We start from the raw sequence: 18,215 nt of genomic DNA on the forward strand, positions 1-18,215 counted from the left end.
GAAAAACACTTTGGATAAAGTAAAATCTTGTACCTACAACTGAGATCTTTCCTTAATCCAATGTGCCATGACGTTATAAAAGCTAGTCAAGAAAAAGAAATTCTGTAGTGTCAAACATACATATTCAGCAACTTGACAAAAGAAAAGCCTGATCCTGTGGCCAACTGACTTCACATCTTACTTGATCAAAAGAACCATCTCTGGGTTGCAGCTCCAAAGAATTAAAGAGAAAACCCCAAAGGTGAAGAGCAAATCAAGTTCTTTCCCTTCTCCTGAACATTCAGTTGTTTGGTTTTGAACACACTTGAGAAACGGCTTAAAAAACACTAAACCCATAAAAAATACACCATCAAATACAGAAATTCTTGTACAAGAGAACATCAGGGTTCTGCAGAAGTGTTACAGTTTATTCCTTTAAGGCATTTTATAGGAAACATTTTAATGACACGTAAACAATTTCATTTCTTTAAGATCACTTGTTACTTAGGTACCATATGATGCATGATTTCCATGTCATTCAATAGAAGACACCGGAACTTGTGTAAGCAATCAATGTCTCATGATTGCAGTAATTAACTGCAACACACCTTTGAATAACTATTTGCATTTTAGAGTTTTCAGCCTCTCCCCCAAACAATGAACCCTTTTCTGAAGGGGTGATCAGGAAAGAGAAAAAAAAGAGGACAAGAAGGTAAAAAATACAATGGGACTTTTTCTGCATGCAAAGAGATTTTGTATATAATTCACTTTAATTCTCTTAGATTCAGCCTCCTTTTTTTTTAAAGGGGAAAAATATACATATGTTAACTGATTTTAGTGTTTAGTACAGTGTTTAAATTCTCTACTGAGTAATACAACAGCACAGGCAAGAGGATTCCTTACATGTGAGAGAGAAATTTCATCATCATATTAATGCAGTCCTTCCATCCCATAAAGCTGCCAACTACAGCTACGAGTCTTCTGACTGAACACCTGCCACCAGGGACAGGATCAAGACCACTGTTTCATGTAGGCTACAAATAAGTGATTACTTTTGGTCATTACCAACAGGTCTGTATTAAATCACATGATCTGGAAGTAAAAGCTTCTGCAATCATTTACTAATTTGCTAAGCCACTCACAGTCTTTGGAGAGACTCAAACGCATACTGAAAGTGAATTAAATACAGTGTAATCACTAATACTGCATAAATGTCTACGGAGAGATTAAAAAGGCCTAACACAGATCAATTCCAGACAGGTAAAATAAACAGCTAGAACACCAAAAAGAGAACAAAAAAAACTTAATTCCTTCCAAAAAGTAGTAAGCGCTGCCATTTACAAATAGTAGTGTTTATGTTAAAATAGAGAAGGGTACCTAAAAAGAAATAGCCTTGGCAACCAAATCCAAATGGCACGAGTGTAAATCAAAGCAAAACAAGGATTATTACTCCAGAAACGTGCAAGATGTTTACCTTGTATTGATTACTATTGAAAACGGTGGTTAAAAGAGAGATTACAACACTAAAGTGGGAAAAAGGCTAAGAACTGCTATTCTGCATTAATATAAAGTGTTTATGACAGCATTTTCCAATAGACAATAAAAGTGTTTTTTACAGCACTCCAAGATTTGTAAAAAGTATATTTCATGTGTACACTTAAAACAAAAAGTCACATTGCTCAATCTGAGGCAAATTAGCCATGATAAAGTCTAATTTTATTTATGACAGATGTCAATCTTAAGATGTTAAGCAACTATGCTAAAACTACAGCCTGCAAACTGGAGCTGCACATGTTCAAACAGTAAAAGAATCCCAAACTATGATATGTATTTATTTGCTGAAGTCAGTCTTCATAATTCTTGTCCCTCCAGGACAAAAAGCATTTTCCAGTTAAGACATAGGCCTGTAACTTCTAGGGGAGGGAGGGGAAAAGTGTTCTGAATCTTTTCAATAGACTTTTTTTGTTACCCTTAGGGCTCAACTGTCACTTAAGCATCACAAGAACAAATTGAAATGTAAAACTGATTAGCTATACACAATGGAATTGGTCACAAAGGGCTTTAAAAAAAAAGAGAAGTTAAACCGTAAGATCCATTCTCCACATAGCTCACAGTATCCACACTGGAAGTTTCGCTAGAATTAGAATAAGTTCGCTAAAAATAAGGCTGAAGATAGAATTTCAGCACTATGAAACAGATGAGATGGGATTAAGGGGAGAACCCATTTGTGTAAGTACTTTATCCAGCCACTGGAGGGGCCCATGAAGGTGAATTTCTATCCAGCATGGGGTACTCGTCACATCTTGTCGGTGATATTCAGCTCCCCAACCCTGTAAAAATGAACAACATGTTATCGATCAAGTTAAGGAAATGCTTTCAAAATAACTGTACCAACAAGCAGCAGGAAATCATGTTCTAAGATATTTATCTGAAGGCAACTCATGATCTAGCGACACTTCTTATCTAAAGGAAAAAAAACATGAGGCTGGGAAGGAGTGGGAGGGAAGCTGCACCTGGAAGCCTAAAGTTTTACCTGCTAAGCCTTGAAGTAACTGCAGGAGCTCCTCTTGGAGCTAGCTCACTGCTGACTCAAGAACAACTACTGGCTATGGCCACCTTTTCTGTTTCTCCCTCCTGCTCCCTAACCTCTGTACTCTCAAATTGAGCAATATTTATCATAACTGACAAAACAAGGTATCTTTTGGACAAGATGCAAAAAAAACCCTGGAAAGCCCAAGTCTAGACTTTGTGCTAACTCTGAATTGGACAGCATCTTGATTAAACATGTTGAGAAAACACCACTGAGAGTAACAGCAGAGTCTGACTTAATGAATTCAAATCATGTCTTTTTACCCCACACCAATTATTTAAAACTCAGTATCATCTCAGTATCATCTCTACTGACATTCTTTTAGTGGTCTTGCAATTCACTTTGTTCTTTCAAATTTAGAGCATGAGCTCAAATCTCCCATAATAAAATTATAGCAACCACGATTAAATGCCTGTCCTGAATACTGAATTAACTAGATACCCATCATCCAATACAGCAGTGTGTGCTTTCCCTTTCTTGCACCAATTTTCCTCCCTCCAAACTAACTATTTTCAACATAGTTACCATTTAAAAGAACCACAACAGGTCAGAACAGCTTTGCTACCTTGTTACAGTGCTAATGAAATTGCCGCTGAATACCCAAATCCACAAGAGATACCAGTGCCCGATTTACCTTTACAAAGCTCATGCGAATGGTGCACATTTTGGTGAGCTCGTACACTGCTTCAAATCCATGGTTGACAGACTGAGCTAAAAGCTGAGCAAACTCCTGATTGTTGAAGATTTTCAGACTGCATCCACTGGGAATCTTGCATACAGTCGTTGGATGAAAGCCATGGTGGTAGTTGCAGTTCCTGCTCTGTACAAATATGCTGCTATCACTTAAACACTCAGCATAGACTTCCCCACCAACATAGTAGAGATGAACTCCTGGAAAACAAGATAAAAACATTTCAAATTACTTTTTTTTTTTTCTGAAAATATAGTACTTAATACAGCTCCCTCAAAATCAGAGACAACGAAGTACATTTTCTGTTTGAGGAGCTTTTCAGTAAGCTCTTTTGTCCACACTATAACATACTTCCTCAATACAAAACACAATAAGCTTCATTGTACACTAGCCACTAGATGTCCTTCTCTCATCAATTAAAGAACAGAATGGAAAAACTACTGCCACACAGCAGTTATTTCAAGCTATTTTCCTAGAGAACTTCTGTGGGTTTTAAAACTCCAGTCTTATAAAACTGATGGTTTCTGTCTATGGCAATTCCAACAGAAATAAAAGTGTCCTAGGGAAGGGGCAATGACAGACATGAACGAGAAAGTATATCCATGCTCTGACATTCATTTTTGTATTTTTGTGAAGAGGCAATCCAATTAGCTGCACAACTTAAACACCATCAGACTTTACAGATGTGATAATCAAAGCCCTTAGATTTTCACATCTGCCTGGATTCAGATATATAACATAAATGCTTCCCCTTCATTATGTACTGAAGCCTATATATCGCTGCAGACTATACTGCAGTTTGCCAGATGAGGCTGCAGCAAGTAAGCAGATGCAAGTTAATCTTTCAGAAAGCAGCAGCTGCTGTGAACATTGCTAGATCTGCCTGGGACTAAGGCAGGATGGTTATGCAGAGGAACCATTGGCTTCAACCACCCTAAACAGCTGTCAGAAAATCTGGAGTGAGCAAGAAAGCATTTTCAGCACACAACCCTGTATGTTTAAAAAGACAGGGACTACCACTTGCTAACTAACAATCTTTTGATTAAAGACCTTCCGAGAGATTTCTAAAGAGGGGAACGGACTAATGTAACAGTCTGAGAAGAACACAGGTACCTCTAATTGTGCACTGGATTATGCTTAATATCACACTTGCAATGGAATACTTCTGCAGGGAGAAAAATTTACCAAGTAGGATTGGGTAGTTGTAAGGAGACAAAAAAAACAAGACTTCCAAAAGCCATAAATGAACAGTATTTTAATCAAAAAAAAAAAAACATAGAATCATAGAATGGTTTGGGTTGGAAGGGACCTTGAAAGGGTTCCAACCGAGGAAAGGTCTTCCACTAGATGAAGTTGTTCCAAGCCCCGTCCAACCTGTCCTTGAACAATGCCAAGCATGGGCAACCACAGCTTCTCTGGACAACCTGTGCCAGCACCTCACCACCCTCACAGGGAAGAACTTCTGCCTAAGATCTAAACTAAATCTCAGAACTTTTACCATAAAGCAAATTTATTTTAATAATTAGTATTAGAGTCATAGACATATTAAAACTCACTGCAGCCAATACTACTCTACAACATGATCCTGGACCCTTGTTACATTTCTGACCTTAGGGAGATGCACTAGATTTCCCTGCCAGCACCATCAAAAGGCATTAGCCAAAACACAAGAACCTTACAAACCAGCCATAACCAAGAAATCAGATGTTTCCCTTCATATTATTAAATTTTCTTGGACAACAGCATTGCAGAGCCATGCATCATTTTGCCATATGTATAACTGTTTCTAACTAAAAGACCATTAAGGAACAGGATGGGTCTTGAAGACAGAAGATATATTACAAGCAACAGTGACTTTTATCAAACAAAAGTCAACTCCAACTGCACTGAATGATCTCTGGCATTAAAAAGGCCTCTAAATGTGTGTAATAAAAACAGGGTTCTCTTCTCAGGACTTTGTTACAGTAAAAAGGAGATATTCAGAAAAGTAGTACTACCTTTTAAGATAATCCAAGCACATTTCAAAGATGAAAACCATGCATCTGTATGTGCTATCAGCCAAACAGTATGGGAAAACTAGAAGATCTTGCAAAACCTGCTGTCTCCAGGAATCCCTCCCACACACAAACACGCCCCATGGATCCACTCAGACAAATGAGCCCTTGCAGTTTTGCATTAGCACTTCAAAGTCCTGCTGACAACTCATGCAAGATACTTGAACGTACTGGAGACAGCAGCGTAGTACCTTGCATGTACAACAAAAGAAAGAAATCTATCTTTGGTACACTGTGAAGTAGTATGAAGAATTTGATTTAGGAAGAAGATATAACATAGAATATCAGAAGTCCTGCAATATTTCTTGGTGCTGAAACATGGAATTCTACATACAGACTACTACATCAGCCATAACAAGCAAAGCCCTATGACAATATAGTGTGGTAAGGAAGAGGTAGTATTTAATCTTTTAAATTAGTGCCAAAGAAAAATGTGTTCAATTTCTAATTAGACCTAAACCATGCTTAAGTAAACTGTGTTCTGATACCAGAGAGGTAGATAAGAATAGTAGAAACCATCTGTGATGTTATCTGAGAACAATCATTGTTGCAGTATACAGAAGTTCAAATAAAAACAAAGACTTCGCTTCATAATCATGCATAACACAACCAAGCTTTACCTTTTCCAATGTGTCGTCGAGTGTTCTCAATTGTCGAGTTGCGATTAACGTTTGAGAGCAAACCTAAGCAGAACCTGTTTTTGTTATTGGAGGGATCTGTAAACCCATCTACTAAGACACTTGTAGAAGATGCATGAAAAGCCTCCCCAACACGATTATTTAGCTCGTAATACACGATGGAACACCAGTGTTTGGGTTCTTCATAGGCAACAGGCTGAACATCTGAAAATAAGCAAAATGGATTTACATAAGGATTAAAATATTAAATCTCAAACTCTAAAGCAGACGTTCCAGCATACAACAGGTAAGTAAATGCTCAGTCAACAGTTATGATGGCCAAGAACTGTCCCGATTTGGATCTTAATGATTTTTATTGTTAGGCATTTTAACTAGTCCACTGACTTTATAATATTTTCCTATTTTAAGTCTGTTATTAAACAAAAAACCTACACAAAAAAAAATACAGATGACTGTGGTATCAGATGAAACGTGATTCTTCTGTCCACTTTTAGGAGAATTGTTATAATTTTGGGACTAATCTCATAGCTTTTGTGTATATACAATTCCAGCAGCAGGCAAAGGTAGCAGAAAAAAATGGTTCTGAGAAATTAATGAAGTTCAACTTGTTGTAAGCCATATGATGCACCTGAGGCTTTAAAAGCAAGAGATGCAAATAAGCAAGGCAAGCCTTATTTCTCAACTCTTTCTCTTACATCCCCAGCTTGCCTTGGAGGACTGCTTCCACTTATCAACAAGGTTCATTGTGTCATCTGAAGTTACTCACTCGATTTCGTCATAAGCCAAACCATGTTAATTTTACACCACACTCTACAAACTTACCTCTGGTAGATATATTTGGCATGATTTGAGGGATCATTGAATTGCTTGTGTCCATAGACTGCGAATTATCCTGCCCCATTTGATCATCAGGGGGCATATATGCAGGAGGTGGAGTATCAGCTGCAAACATGAAAAAAATAAACCCAAATAAACCTCAACAATTTAGAGTATTTATTTATTCATGCTACAGCTGTAAATACACAAAAATACTCTTGAACAAGAGACCTTAAAACATTTGGACCCATTTTCAAAGTAACCTGAAGACAACCCAGCCAGCTGCCTTTACTGTAAACTCCCTCAACAGTTGGATTCTTACCTAAATAAATTAAGAGATGGGGTTTTTTCTTCCTGCATTTTTGTTTTAAGAACTGTATTCCTGCAGCTGAGCAAGATGACTACAGTTCCTACCTCCTGTCACACAAACATTAGCTTTCCTGCCTACCCTCTCCTCCGTGGTCAAAAAGAAAGTACTAGAAGAAATAACTTTATTTGCCGCAGCATAACAAAGGCCTAAACCAGTTATGGTTTTGCTGCTTCTGTAGGCTGAGTTCATTACAAAACTGCGAATCTCTGCATTCTTCCATTCAGCACAGCAGCCAGTGTACCAACATATTATTATCCTCTACTTCAGAAATTCTCTCCGGATACCATTAATGCATCCATCCCAGTGATCCCAGTACTTATCCGAGAGGGATACCCCACTGAATGGACACTCATTTTGTGGCACTGGGCAACCAGAAAGAACAAAGATGAAGCCACTGAGCTACTAGAAAAGAAATTCTTCCATTTATCAACTTCTTGGCTTTATAAGCCACACCAATAACCAGACTCCATACAGCTTGTCTTATCATTTGTTGGTTTTTCCTTATTTTTACCCAAATAGGTTAAGTTCCTATCAAAAATCTACTGTTTTCCCAGTTAAATACCATATGTCTTTGTTTAAGACAGACATCAATAAACTTCTTGCTCAGCCTCTTACATCTGCTTCCTTTTCATTACTGAATATTCTTCTGAAGTATGTATCAGTTATTCTACACGGAAGCTGTGCAAAATAACTGACCATACATGACAGTAAAACAAGAACTAATTCCGATCAGTGACAAAACTAGTAAGAAACCCCTCTCAAAAAGCAAATGGAAAAGCAATTTACTGCAAGTATCACAAATTCCTGAGGTAGTAAGTCACAGCAGCATGTGACATTTCAATTATTTTATTAAGTTGACATTTAGGCTGTACTTACCCGGTAGCTGAAATGGACTGGATGGTCCAGAGCTAGCTGGGGAGCTCGGGTAAGTGCTGCTGGCTGGAGAAGGTGGATAGGGACTGTTTGGTGAAATGGAAAATGGAGTGCTGTTGGGTTGCTGGAAAGAGTCTGGAAATGTCGCATTGTGTGGCATGTGTGGTTCGTTGTGGCTTAGGTTCCTGAACTGGACTAGTAGACTGTGCTGTGGATTGAATTCACTATGTCTAGGCACTAACACTGGAGGTAGAACTGAAAACAAAACACAAAAAATAGATACTTAGATAGTAAAAACTAGTGATAGGAGAGATAAAAGTAAAATGCTCTTCTGCTCATCATGGAAAGACAAGGGGTGGAAAGAGGAGTAGGGGATTCAGTGATGCCTTTGCCCCATCCTCTCTCCTTTACCTTTTTACATTATGCTCCATGGAAGACTCAAACTTCACTCTTGCAAAATTAGAATGAAACTACACTTACTTCATGCAACTGGACCTTTTTTTCCAAGAAAAAAGAAACAGTCTACATGTGGCACATACCAAAGTACTGATTTTGAGGTGCTAAGCTGTCCTGGTTTTGGCTGGGGTAGAGTTAATTTTCTTCCTACCCTCACTGTATGTGTAAATTACCAACTGAGTTGAAACAGAAATACAGTCTATATTACTATAGCCTAACTACATAGTTACACATAGTCCTTTCTTGCTGAAGACAAAAAAAATTCTACACTGCAATGTAACTATTGCTAAGCTGGAGTTTTAACTTCTAAATTCAAGAGTGCTGGAGTCTGGAATTCAAGTGCTACAGCAGAGCACCTGAGCACTACAGCAGGTTGCAAGTAGAGTTACAACCATTTTGTGGAACAATGGAAGCAACTTTTCACTGCACTTTCCAGAGCAACATACTTCACCTCTCCCACTTGTAACCACAATCCTCCTCACCTTCTCCCTTGGCAATGTGCCTTAACAGCAAACTTACTACCTGACACAAATCTGGTACCTTGCTCTAACTGATCATCACTCTTGGTTCTGTTCAGCTCTGCTGCCTGCTGCTGGGAACTCAAGTCCCACCTGACTTTATCAACTCTGTATCTCAGAATTAGTATTTTAATGCCTCAATTCATGTCACTCAGTGACGAAATACTAAGCTCCTGAAAGAAGGTTATAAACCTCCTCGCAGACTCAGGGTTTTAAACAAGTTTGTCACAGAAACCAAAGTATTTTGATCACTGCTTTCTATTTTATTACAATTGAGGAGTTTGCCACTAAGTTTAAGATTAATGGGCTTAACAGATCTGCTGGAAAAGTGTGATTTGCCACAAAATAAAAACAGCTAGTACAGAATGGACAACACACCTCCCCCAAGCCCCACCAGAAAAGTGTACTTCGAACATTATTCCTCTTCCAAACTCCCTCAGACACCAAATGTAGTTTGTTATACGGCACTGGAAAAGGAGTGAACAGTAAGTGGTACCTGAAGATATTATCCAGTTTTCAAGACAGCCATGTTCAAACATACCTGGGCTCTCCACCCTCTTATAGTGGTACGGATTGATGCAGACTTCCTTCTGTTTAGATCCAAAAGGAAATTCACAAATATCCAATGGCTTCAGCTCGTGATGACTTTGTAGATCAGGCCAACGCCAAACACGACAGTAAATGACATGGGGAAGGCCCTTTCTGTGAGAAACTTGAAGTCGTCCATCTAAAGAGCGGGGGATAGTAACGCACTTGCTGGGCTGTCCTGGACTGCTCAAGGCTTTCTCCAGTTCTTCCATAGCACCTTTTTTCTTCTTCAGCTTTTTAACCAAAGCATCAACAGCTTTTTCGGCCCATTTTTCCTCTTCATCTCCTTGTTTCCAGCCCAACAGACGCTTTACAGCTGGGCTAGTAAAGGAGAACAAACTGGCCATTGACGTCATTTGACACAAGTCTTCAAAAGGTCTGTTAGGTTTTGGCTGTTGGGCTTTTTTGTTTATTTGGGTTGTCGCCAAAGAAATGTCAGTTATTGCCACTGATGAGCTGCACTAGTTCTTGGAGGCTGACAAATGAACATAGAAATGTCAGTGATGAAGTCTTCGCATCAAAAATAATGATCGATTCCTCCTATTAAAGAGATAAGTTAACAAGTAATTAGTAAACAAGTAAAGAATGCGATAAACCAAAAAGGCCAATATCAAAAAGAATCCCTGTTTCAATCCAGCCATGGCACCTGATTTTGTTTCAGAATAATCTCTTAAGTACAAGAACCTCACACCAAAGCTAAATGGGATCAGAGTCCCCAGTTCCTGCATCACTGATCAGTGAGGGAAAGGACAGCCAAGGGACCAAAAGGACAGCATGGTTTCTGTTAACAGTAATCTTTAAATCCATGATTTTCCTTCAGAAAACAGGCTTGGGGAATATGCTTTAAAATTGGTATTATATCCCTCTCATGGAGCTTCACCAGAAGACTTAAACTCACGATGAAGAAACAGGGAAAAGGCACAGTGGAACCAATAGTTTCACAACCAGTACGGCACTGTAACACTCAGCTTCTCAAATGGATCTTTATTGCCCAAAAGGAGAAAATACAAAAGCATCTGCTTGCTCTTGAGCTCTAATTCAGCACCCTACATTTTTGGAAGAGTATTAAGAAAAAAAATAAGGAAGAAGCTGCAGATAACTACACAGAAAACAAAATCAATCGGAAGAAAAGCACAATAATACCCCCAAAGCAACCCTGCCCCAGGCACTCAAAGGTGATCAACCTTTTCAGCTGCAGCTATTTTTATGCTGCACTTCCTTGTATCTTTTCAGAAGAATATTTGAAGCGCTGGATATATTTAGCCTTTGGCACAAAAAAAGTGTTTTCTTTTCCCCAGAAAAAGAAGGGGGAGGCATGGTGGAGCAAATACTGTGACCTTTACTACAAACTGCCTCGGAGAGGAGCAGAACAACACTGTGCAGCTCAAGCAGTGCTCATGAATGGTGATGTTTTCTACCACTCACCAGCTCTAATGCAAATCCTCCCCCCACCAATTTAAGGAGTACCGATGACAAGAGGAAATGATGTGCTGTGGCAACGCACTGATAAGAACTTGTAAAATCCCTTGTGAATACTAAATAAGCAAGTATAGACAATGAGCAGCTGGCAAAAAGCAAGAGCAGAGCTAAGAGAAAGGATGTCAATAACAAAAGATGCTTCCTTTCTTGCTACAGAGACTGCCAAACAACACTGTCTCTCAACTTTTGATAAACCATGGTGAATCAGAGCACCTAACATAGCCCAAGATGCCAAATCTGCACATAAGAGAAAGGTGTGCGCTGGGGAGCAGAAGATTTAAGTTCCTCTGTGCTGGTTCTCTTAGATTCCTACCTTTGATCATCAGGATCTTTTTGCCTCCCATCTCTGATTAATTAAGTTACCTGATAAGGTTTCTCTTAGTGTCTAGGCACATATACAAGCTTGCTCAGACACATGGACAGGTACTTTCCTCTAACATAACCACACATTAAGCATCAGCAGCCAAAGATACAGCAAACATCCCCCGACAAAGCATTTATCATGTTGCGCATGTAATCATCCTAGATGTTCTACAAGGGAGGTGGAAGGTGAGGAAAGCAGGGAACAAACCCAAGGACACTTGACTACAACGAAGAGTGTAAGTTTAAAAACTTATGAACATCCTTTACAGGAAAAAGTCCATTTCTTTCACACAGTAGCTTAATCCCATTGGTAATTCTTTGATTATTCAGCTTTGTTTCTATAATATCAAACAAAAATGGGAAAACCAAACCGAACAAAAACTGTTTGAAGATCTTTCTTCCTAAATTCTCATAAAAAGCAAAACGAACAAAAAGAGATTAAGGGAATAGAAGTCCCCTACTGCTTCAGTAAGAGGCCATTGAAGAAAAAGAAAAGAAGAAAAGAACCCACAACCAATTATGTATCACAAGAAATAAGGACACGTCTGCACTTTAAGTATCATTTAGTTCCCCAGAACTATTACACATGAGAATCTTTGCACCCTTCAAAGTAACAGGAAACACATAAAGGGAGATAAACTTGGCCAAGAATGCAGACTAAATTTATTCTTTTACTCAGGATAAAAGTTTACTGTTCTAAAAAGTAAAAGCTGTTTATAGTCACATTAAGTTGCTTCCAAGCCTTGCGCACATTCAATAGCTGTAAGATATCAACTACTGCTCACACCCCTAAGAAAGGAAATGATCCCACCTAGCATCTCAGACCAGAAAGAAGAGAATTCAAAAGTTCTATTTTTGGTTCTCAGCTATGCTTTCAAAGAACCTTCAGCATCACCGAGGCAGAAGAGACACCAGAAATTTCTATAGTTGCTGAGCTCTGATGAGATTCTAAGAAATGCCTCTTGACTGTCGCCACCCTGATCTATTTTCTGTTACAGCTGCCCCATCTATATTAAGCAATCAAGTTTGCAGATCTATGATTCTATTCTATGATCACATCTAATTGCTTATTTTTTATTTAATACAACAGTAACATGCAGCAAGTAGGAACAAAATTTTCCTGCTTGTATATAATTTCAACATCATTTATCCACAAGTATGCTCATGGAATAAACAACTCTAACTAAAGGCAAAGAAAGTTGGAACAGTTCTAAACTGATGCTTTGGAGGAACTAGGGTTTGTAGGGCAAGTGTCAAGAGAATTTTGACAAATAGTTGCCCTATAAATGATGATTTCAGAAACAATCTGCTTGGAGTAAATAACGTAACTCGAAACCCTTCACATTCATCTGAATACCTATCAACAAAACCAAACCTAGTTGTCCACATACATGCTTGCACTATAATCACTGAAAAATGAGACTGCTGAAGATGAAAGCGTTAACAACATTTACTGGAAATCCATTCTGGCCACCCATGATGCTTTCAAGACTCTTCTGCTGAAATGTATTTTTACCTGTTCAAGAAAAGCAAGGGCAAAACAGAAACCCTGAAACAAATTACTAACAGATTTTAAGAAGTACAAACGACACTGAATTAAATCTCATTAAAAGCTTTTCAGAAGTTCATTTTGGAAGGCAAAAATACTGAAGGTTTACAGCTTTTGCTTCTTAAGAAAGCAAGGCAGAATTAAAAAGCTTCACAATTACTTTTACACTTAGAGTGTTTCCTTCTTTGGAGCTATTTAAGGCCATAGAGCAGCACGTTCAGGTATTTATGTAGAAACCAAGCATTTTCATGATAAAATACCTGAATGAGAAGCACAATCCATTTAGAACACTTACTTGTATTTAATATCATTTCAGCATCTGATTTTTGAAAGGTTTCTCAGTAATCATGCATCTGCTAGGAACAGCATCACCACATCATCTATATTTACAATCAATTTCTTCTGAGGCTTTAAAAGTGCACCTTATGACCTGTGACTGCAGTACAGCAGCACGTCACCAAGACTTGAGCACAGAAACAAATGCTTGAGAGTCACATTTTCGTTCATAGTGTTGCACAAATTACATGTATTATTGCACCTCTAGACCCAGCTGGCAACAGCTTTCATGGGGGGGGGGGAAGCTTTCTTAACTTTCCTTAAGAGGCAGAGGACCTATTACACATTACCTGCTTTTATTAAATAACTTTTCAGCTGAGCTAGAAGAGAACATCAGCTGGAAAACATGTTATTACATTTAAAATAAAGTAATAGTTACAAACACTCTAAAGAGCGAGTGCAATGCATTGCAAGGGGTAGTGTGAGGGGGCTTTTAATGGGTAAGAATAAAAGGAAGTAAATGTATCTAAATTGGACTTTGGGGCATGCATTATTTATATGTTTAAAGTTCTTGTTAATGACTTCAGCAAATGGAAGGAAACTAGTTGTGTGAACAGATCCATTGTTTGACCCCTTCTTAATACCTCATCAAGCCAGCTACACATAAATAAACTGGGCTAACAGCAGAACTTACAAGTTACTTTTCAGCTTCGAAGATGGGAAGAAAAGACTACCTTTCATCTACCATCACAACACTAAGCAACTCAACTACTTTTTTGGTTCGTCTTCTGAGGTTTTCTTAGCATACTATATCAAGCCAACAAGTTTGGCAGATAAATCTGATTCACTAGAAAGGAATCTCCTTCTGGCTAAAAGGGTCTAGCAAGACTCACAGCAGAATAGATCAGTATAAAATTAAGTGTTGTGTATTTATTTTAATGAGCAGCACTTCTTATGTAACATGTTCTGCCATCGATTCTAAACTAATTTCCCCACTTGCAAAATCTAAAGTATCATTAAACCAAGCAGCCCATCACCCCAGCAGCATGGCAATAGATGCTTCTTCTTACAAGGGTTACAAGGGTAAGAATAAAATGGGTTAACAACTAGACAGTCTTCATCTTTCCCTGCTGCCAATACTAAGCCTGTATTGCGAATGCACGAGCACTATTCTTCTCCTGCTTAATTTACTTTGTTGCAAATTAAGACAGCTTCCTGTAGCACCATACCCAGTCTGAACTAAGGAACCTCAAACCCCCAAGCTGCTTTGAGACTCAATTTCAGAATGGAAACAAACCACCACTTATAACCAGCTACACAATTGGTAGTTCATTAGAGCAGTTAAAATTGTGCTTAACTTTACTGCCTCTTCCAACTTAGAAATGCTCAAGTATTTTGACTTCATACACACATTAATATATTATATATGCACACAGAACACTCAAACTCAATTACAGCATATTATGCTATATCCAACCATCAATATTTTCTTCAAAATTGTCTACAACTACAACCTCGCACATCAATTTCACCTGGTTTTATGAAGGTCCTTCTTTCCCTCCAAACTTCTTGGCAGGAATTACACTTGGGTTTTATTATAGTTTTCCCAAGTCTGTGTCTTACCTTGTAGCCCAGCACACAGTCCCATGCAATGATATGCATTACAGCCCTTCCTTGAGGACAAATATAGAAGAAATGTTAGCTCCACGATTTTTCCATATACATCAAGGATAAGATAAATCCCAAGGTTACACACTGGTTAAAAACTTGGGTAATAAACCCAAAGGGCCTACATATCTCATACCACTTCATAGCCCTTCAACAGAAAGGGGTTTTCTTCAATTATCCTGTGCAACATTTTAGCCATGAAGCAGATCACCAGCGATATAACTAATTTTTTCCTCTCCTCCCCTTAAGGGCAAGTAAAAGATGAAAGGAGATTTTATAAATGGTATCAAAAAGGAACTTGTGGTGTTTTTATCAGAACTGAGCTTGCATATCCAAATGTACATCCAGTTCACCAGAACCCATAAATGTTTTTATACCAGCACTAGATTTCTTTGCTTGAAACATGCCTTGTAAGGCAATATATTCTAACTAATACTACATGTAAACAAGAACAGAAAGGAATTGTCTGGTATCTTCAAAACTTTTACTAACCATGAACTGTTCTCCAAGCACAAAAATGCACTGACAACTTCAGACATGGCTTTCTCACACAATGCTTGTTCTTTTCATTTCCACATCTGTACATCATCTAACACAGCTTAAAAAGAAAATGAAATTGAAGCATTTAGCTCTGTCAACTGAGAAGTATTTAACTAGCACTCTCTTAAAGGAAACATCATAAAAACTCTGAGGCCAAGCACAAGCAGTAATACATCGTACATAGAAGTGGAATCATAAAAGCCAGATAGTAAAAGCCATGCTTCTCGTTTTTCTTAAAGTCTTCAAAATAATTACTCTTAAGAAATAATACAAGTGATCATGATTTCTATAACAAAAGAGGTCCAGTCAGGAGTTCACTAATAGAGCTGTACTGCATTTCAAAAGCACCCTCACTCCCAACTGATGCCAAGAAAACCCCAGAAAGAGTATAACCAAAGAACAGAAAGGTCTGAATTTAGTCTGCATCATGGCAAAACTTGATCTTAACTGTGATACAGGGGAGAAACACAGAAAACTTCCCACGCCTGAACAAAGTTAATATCTATTTCTTAAGGCATCTGCTTAGAACACAAAAATCCACTGCTCCCATGGCCCTGGTGTCTGCAGCTACTCTAATTACTGAGCAATTAGCTTTTGTAGAAGTTCTCAAAACCTACAAATTCCATCTCTGAACCAAAATCTCTCTCCCTTAAGTGTTTTGTCAGATCTGTGCATTTTCTCACACTTCTATTTCTGCTAATTGGTGCTTTCCAACAGAAGCATTATGCTGAAAAATGCCATTACCAACAGTAATCGGCACGTCTGAAAGTCAGCCCTGAAACTGCCTCATGTTTTTAAGATTACTTAAGATCTACTCTAACCACAGCAGATAACTGCAAGTTAGCGTCCCTTTCTTAGTTAAAAATCACATACAAAAGCATTACTGAATTCCACTAAACATGAAAACAAAAGCTCATTCTGTGGACACAGACAAGCAAGGAGGTGATTAGAAATTACCTTGGAATTACAACTGGAGAAAAAGCTGGGAAAACAAAGGATCTTACATTTTTCACAACCCCTAAAATATGTTAAAAAAGTTGAACAAAGCCTTCCAAAAATGTTGATGCTCCTATGCAAGACCTTCATTAAAGATCCTAAATAAAATGTGAATTAGCAACAAAAAAATGTAATCTGAAAGGGACTTTAAAATTTCATGAAGTTTTGAAAGAGGGGAAGAAAAATAAAGATGTATGGGTGTGTGTGCATATATGCTTCCACACCATCTGAACTGCGTTAAGATTGTGACAAGTTTACAAAAGCTACAGGATTGGAGGGAACACTGACAATAGTAATTCAACCAGCTTTCCCCCCGCACACCCTTTGCACAGAATGAATGAATGGCAAAGTATTCTAAATTTGTCAGTTTGTGACATGCACTGACCCAGAATTCAGAGACACTACTTCATAGTTGGTGTATCAGTAGCAGCGATCCTGACAAAGATCCTCTGTCGGGGATGACAGTCCTGGCAGGCTCAACCTTGGTGGTAGGTCAGCAGGGATACAGACTTGGCAGGCGGCAGGCTGCACCTTGCCAACCCACGCTGGTCAAGCACACTCTAGTGCCAGCCAAACTTTTATACGTGGTCACAGGAATATGGCTAAAAGGGCTTCCAGAAAACAGGGCAGGAACTTGCACTAAGACTAATGATAACTGCAAAAGTCTTCAATTACTGTTCAACTTGCTTTTAATGAGCTATTTATCAATGTAAGCCATGAACTATCTGAAGTGTTCTCAGCTCACACAAGAATGAATCTTTTAATTCTTAGCATGAGCTCCCTTACCTGTTGCTATTAAAAATCACTTAAAGATCTTTGAGGAAGAAATATTAACACAGTACTTTTGGCAAATCTATCATAGACATTAGCAGAAACTTGTATTTTTATTTAAAAGACAAACCTAACAAAAAAGCAGCTCAACTGGCGGTGAAGGAAGGCACAAGAACTTGCACAGAATTGCTACAGCAGCATCTCTGCAGGTAGGTAATTCAGCCAAGAGAAACAAAGGAGTTCTTTGAGTTTTCTTTAAAGAACTATAAAGAAAATATAGAGGACATTTTACTAAAATTAAAAGCATCCTCTGGAATACTAAAAATCACAACCTAAGCTGCTAAACCCACTCGAATAAACCCCAATATTTGCTTAATAGAGTGCATGCACTCCATCTTGAGACACAGCTTCTTCCAGCTCAGATGATACTCTACCATCATGAAAACTCTGCCCAGGAGACCATCCACTCAAGGTGCAAGATTAAAAACTGGATTTCATAACCAGACCCACGTAGTACAAAGTCCACAGTTACAGCTCATTCAGGTTCCATCAGAGGTTAAAATTCCAAATCTCACACAAAATACAACCACCACAAGTATCATAGCAGCATGCCCTTTTGTAGTGATCTTTCGCCATCCAGAGAAAGAAACGCAGAGGAAGCTTCTCTTCCTCCTTTCCCACTTCTCATCCCCATCAGGACTGCCCATCTTGGGCTTCCACTAGGAATGTTTTCTAACAAAACCAAGAAAATTCCTCCCTCAAGTGTATTTGCTCCACAATGGAAAGGAAAAGAAAGCTTTCACAAAGGCAGGTACCCCGGTAAGCACATGGTTTGTAGGAGTTTGGTTTTGCTTGCAAAAGTAAGCGCTATTAAGCACTGAGCGGCAATTTCAAGACCAAGTGTGCAATTTTAATATCAGCGGTAAGAGTAAACCACTATCAAACGGTAGGGATTAAGACATTAAATCCAACAGCACTCTACACACAGACAGGGCACTCT

At 38.5% G+C, this 18,215-nt stretch overlaps 1 protein-coding gene across 3 annotated transcripts in view; it reads right to left on the minus strand.

Annotated features, from left to right (window-relative positions):
- Positions 1 to 380: 380 nt before the first annotated feature.
- SMAD5 (SMAD family member 5) overlaps positions 381 to 18,215 on the minus strand; it is a 31,448-nt gene continuing 13,613 nt past the window's right edge. For all 3 annotated transcript variants that reach the window (XM_061457028.1, XM_061457027.1, XM_061457029.1), the window contains exons 2-7: positions 9,527 to 10,113; positions 8,015 to 8,266; positions 6,775 to 6,894; positions 5,935 to 6,156; positions 3,204 to 3,460; positions 381 to 2,309 (exon numbers count right to left, since the gene is read on the minus strand). In XM_061457028.1, the coding sequence (XP_061313012.1) occupies positions 2,166 to 2,309; positions 3,204 to 3,460; positions 5,935 to 6,156; positions 6,775 to 6,894; positions 8,015 to 8,266; positions 9,527 to 9,929 (1,398 nt within the window). In that variant the 5' untranslated portion in view covers positions 9,930 to 10,113 and the 3' untranslated portion in view covers positions 381 to 2,165. The remainder of the gene's footprint in view (positions 2,310 to 3,203; positions 3,461 to 5,934; positions 6,157 to 6,774; positions 6,895 to 8,014; positions 8,267 to 9,526; positions 10,114 to 18,215) is intronic.

This window comes from Pezoporus flaviventris, unplaced genomic scaffold, assembly GCF_033815535.1.
Source record: "Pezoporus flaviventris isolate CSIRO_AGI_PZ_B2104156 unplaced genomic scaffold, CSIRO_AGI_Pfla_v1 ptg000023l, whole genome shotgun sequence".
Classification (NCBI taxonomy): Eukaryota; Metazoa; Chordata; class Aves; order Psittaciformes; family Psittacidae; genus Pezoporus; species Pezoporus flaviventris.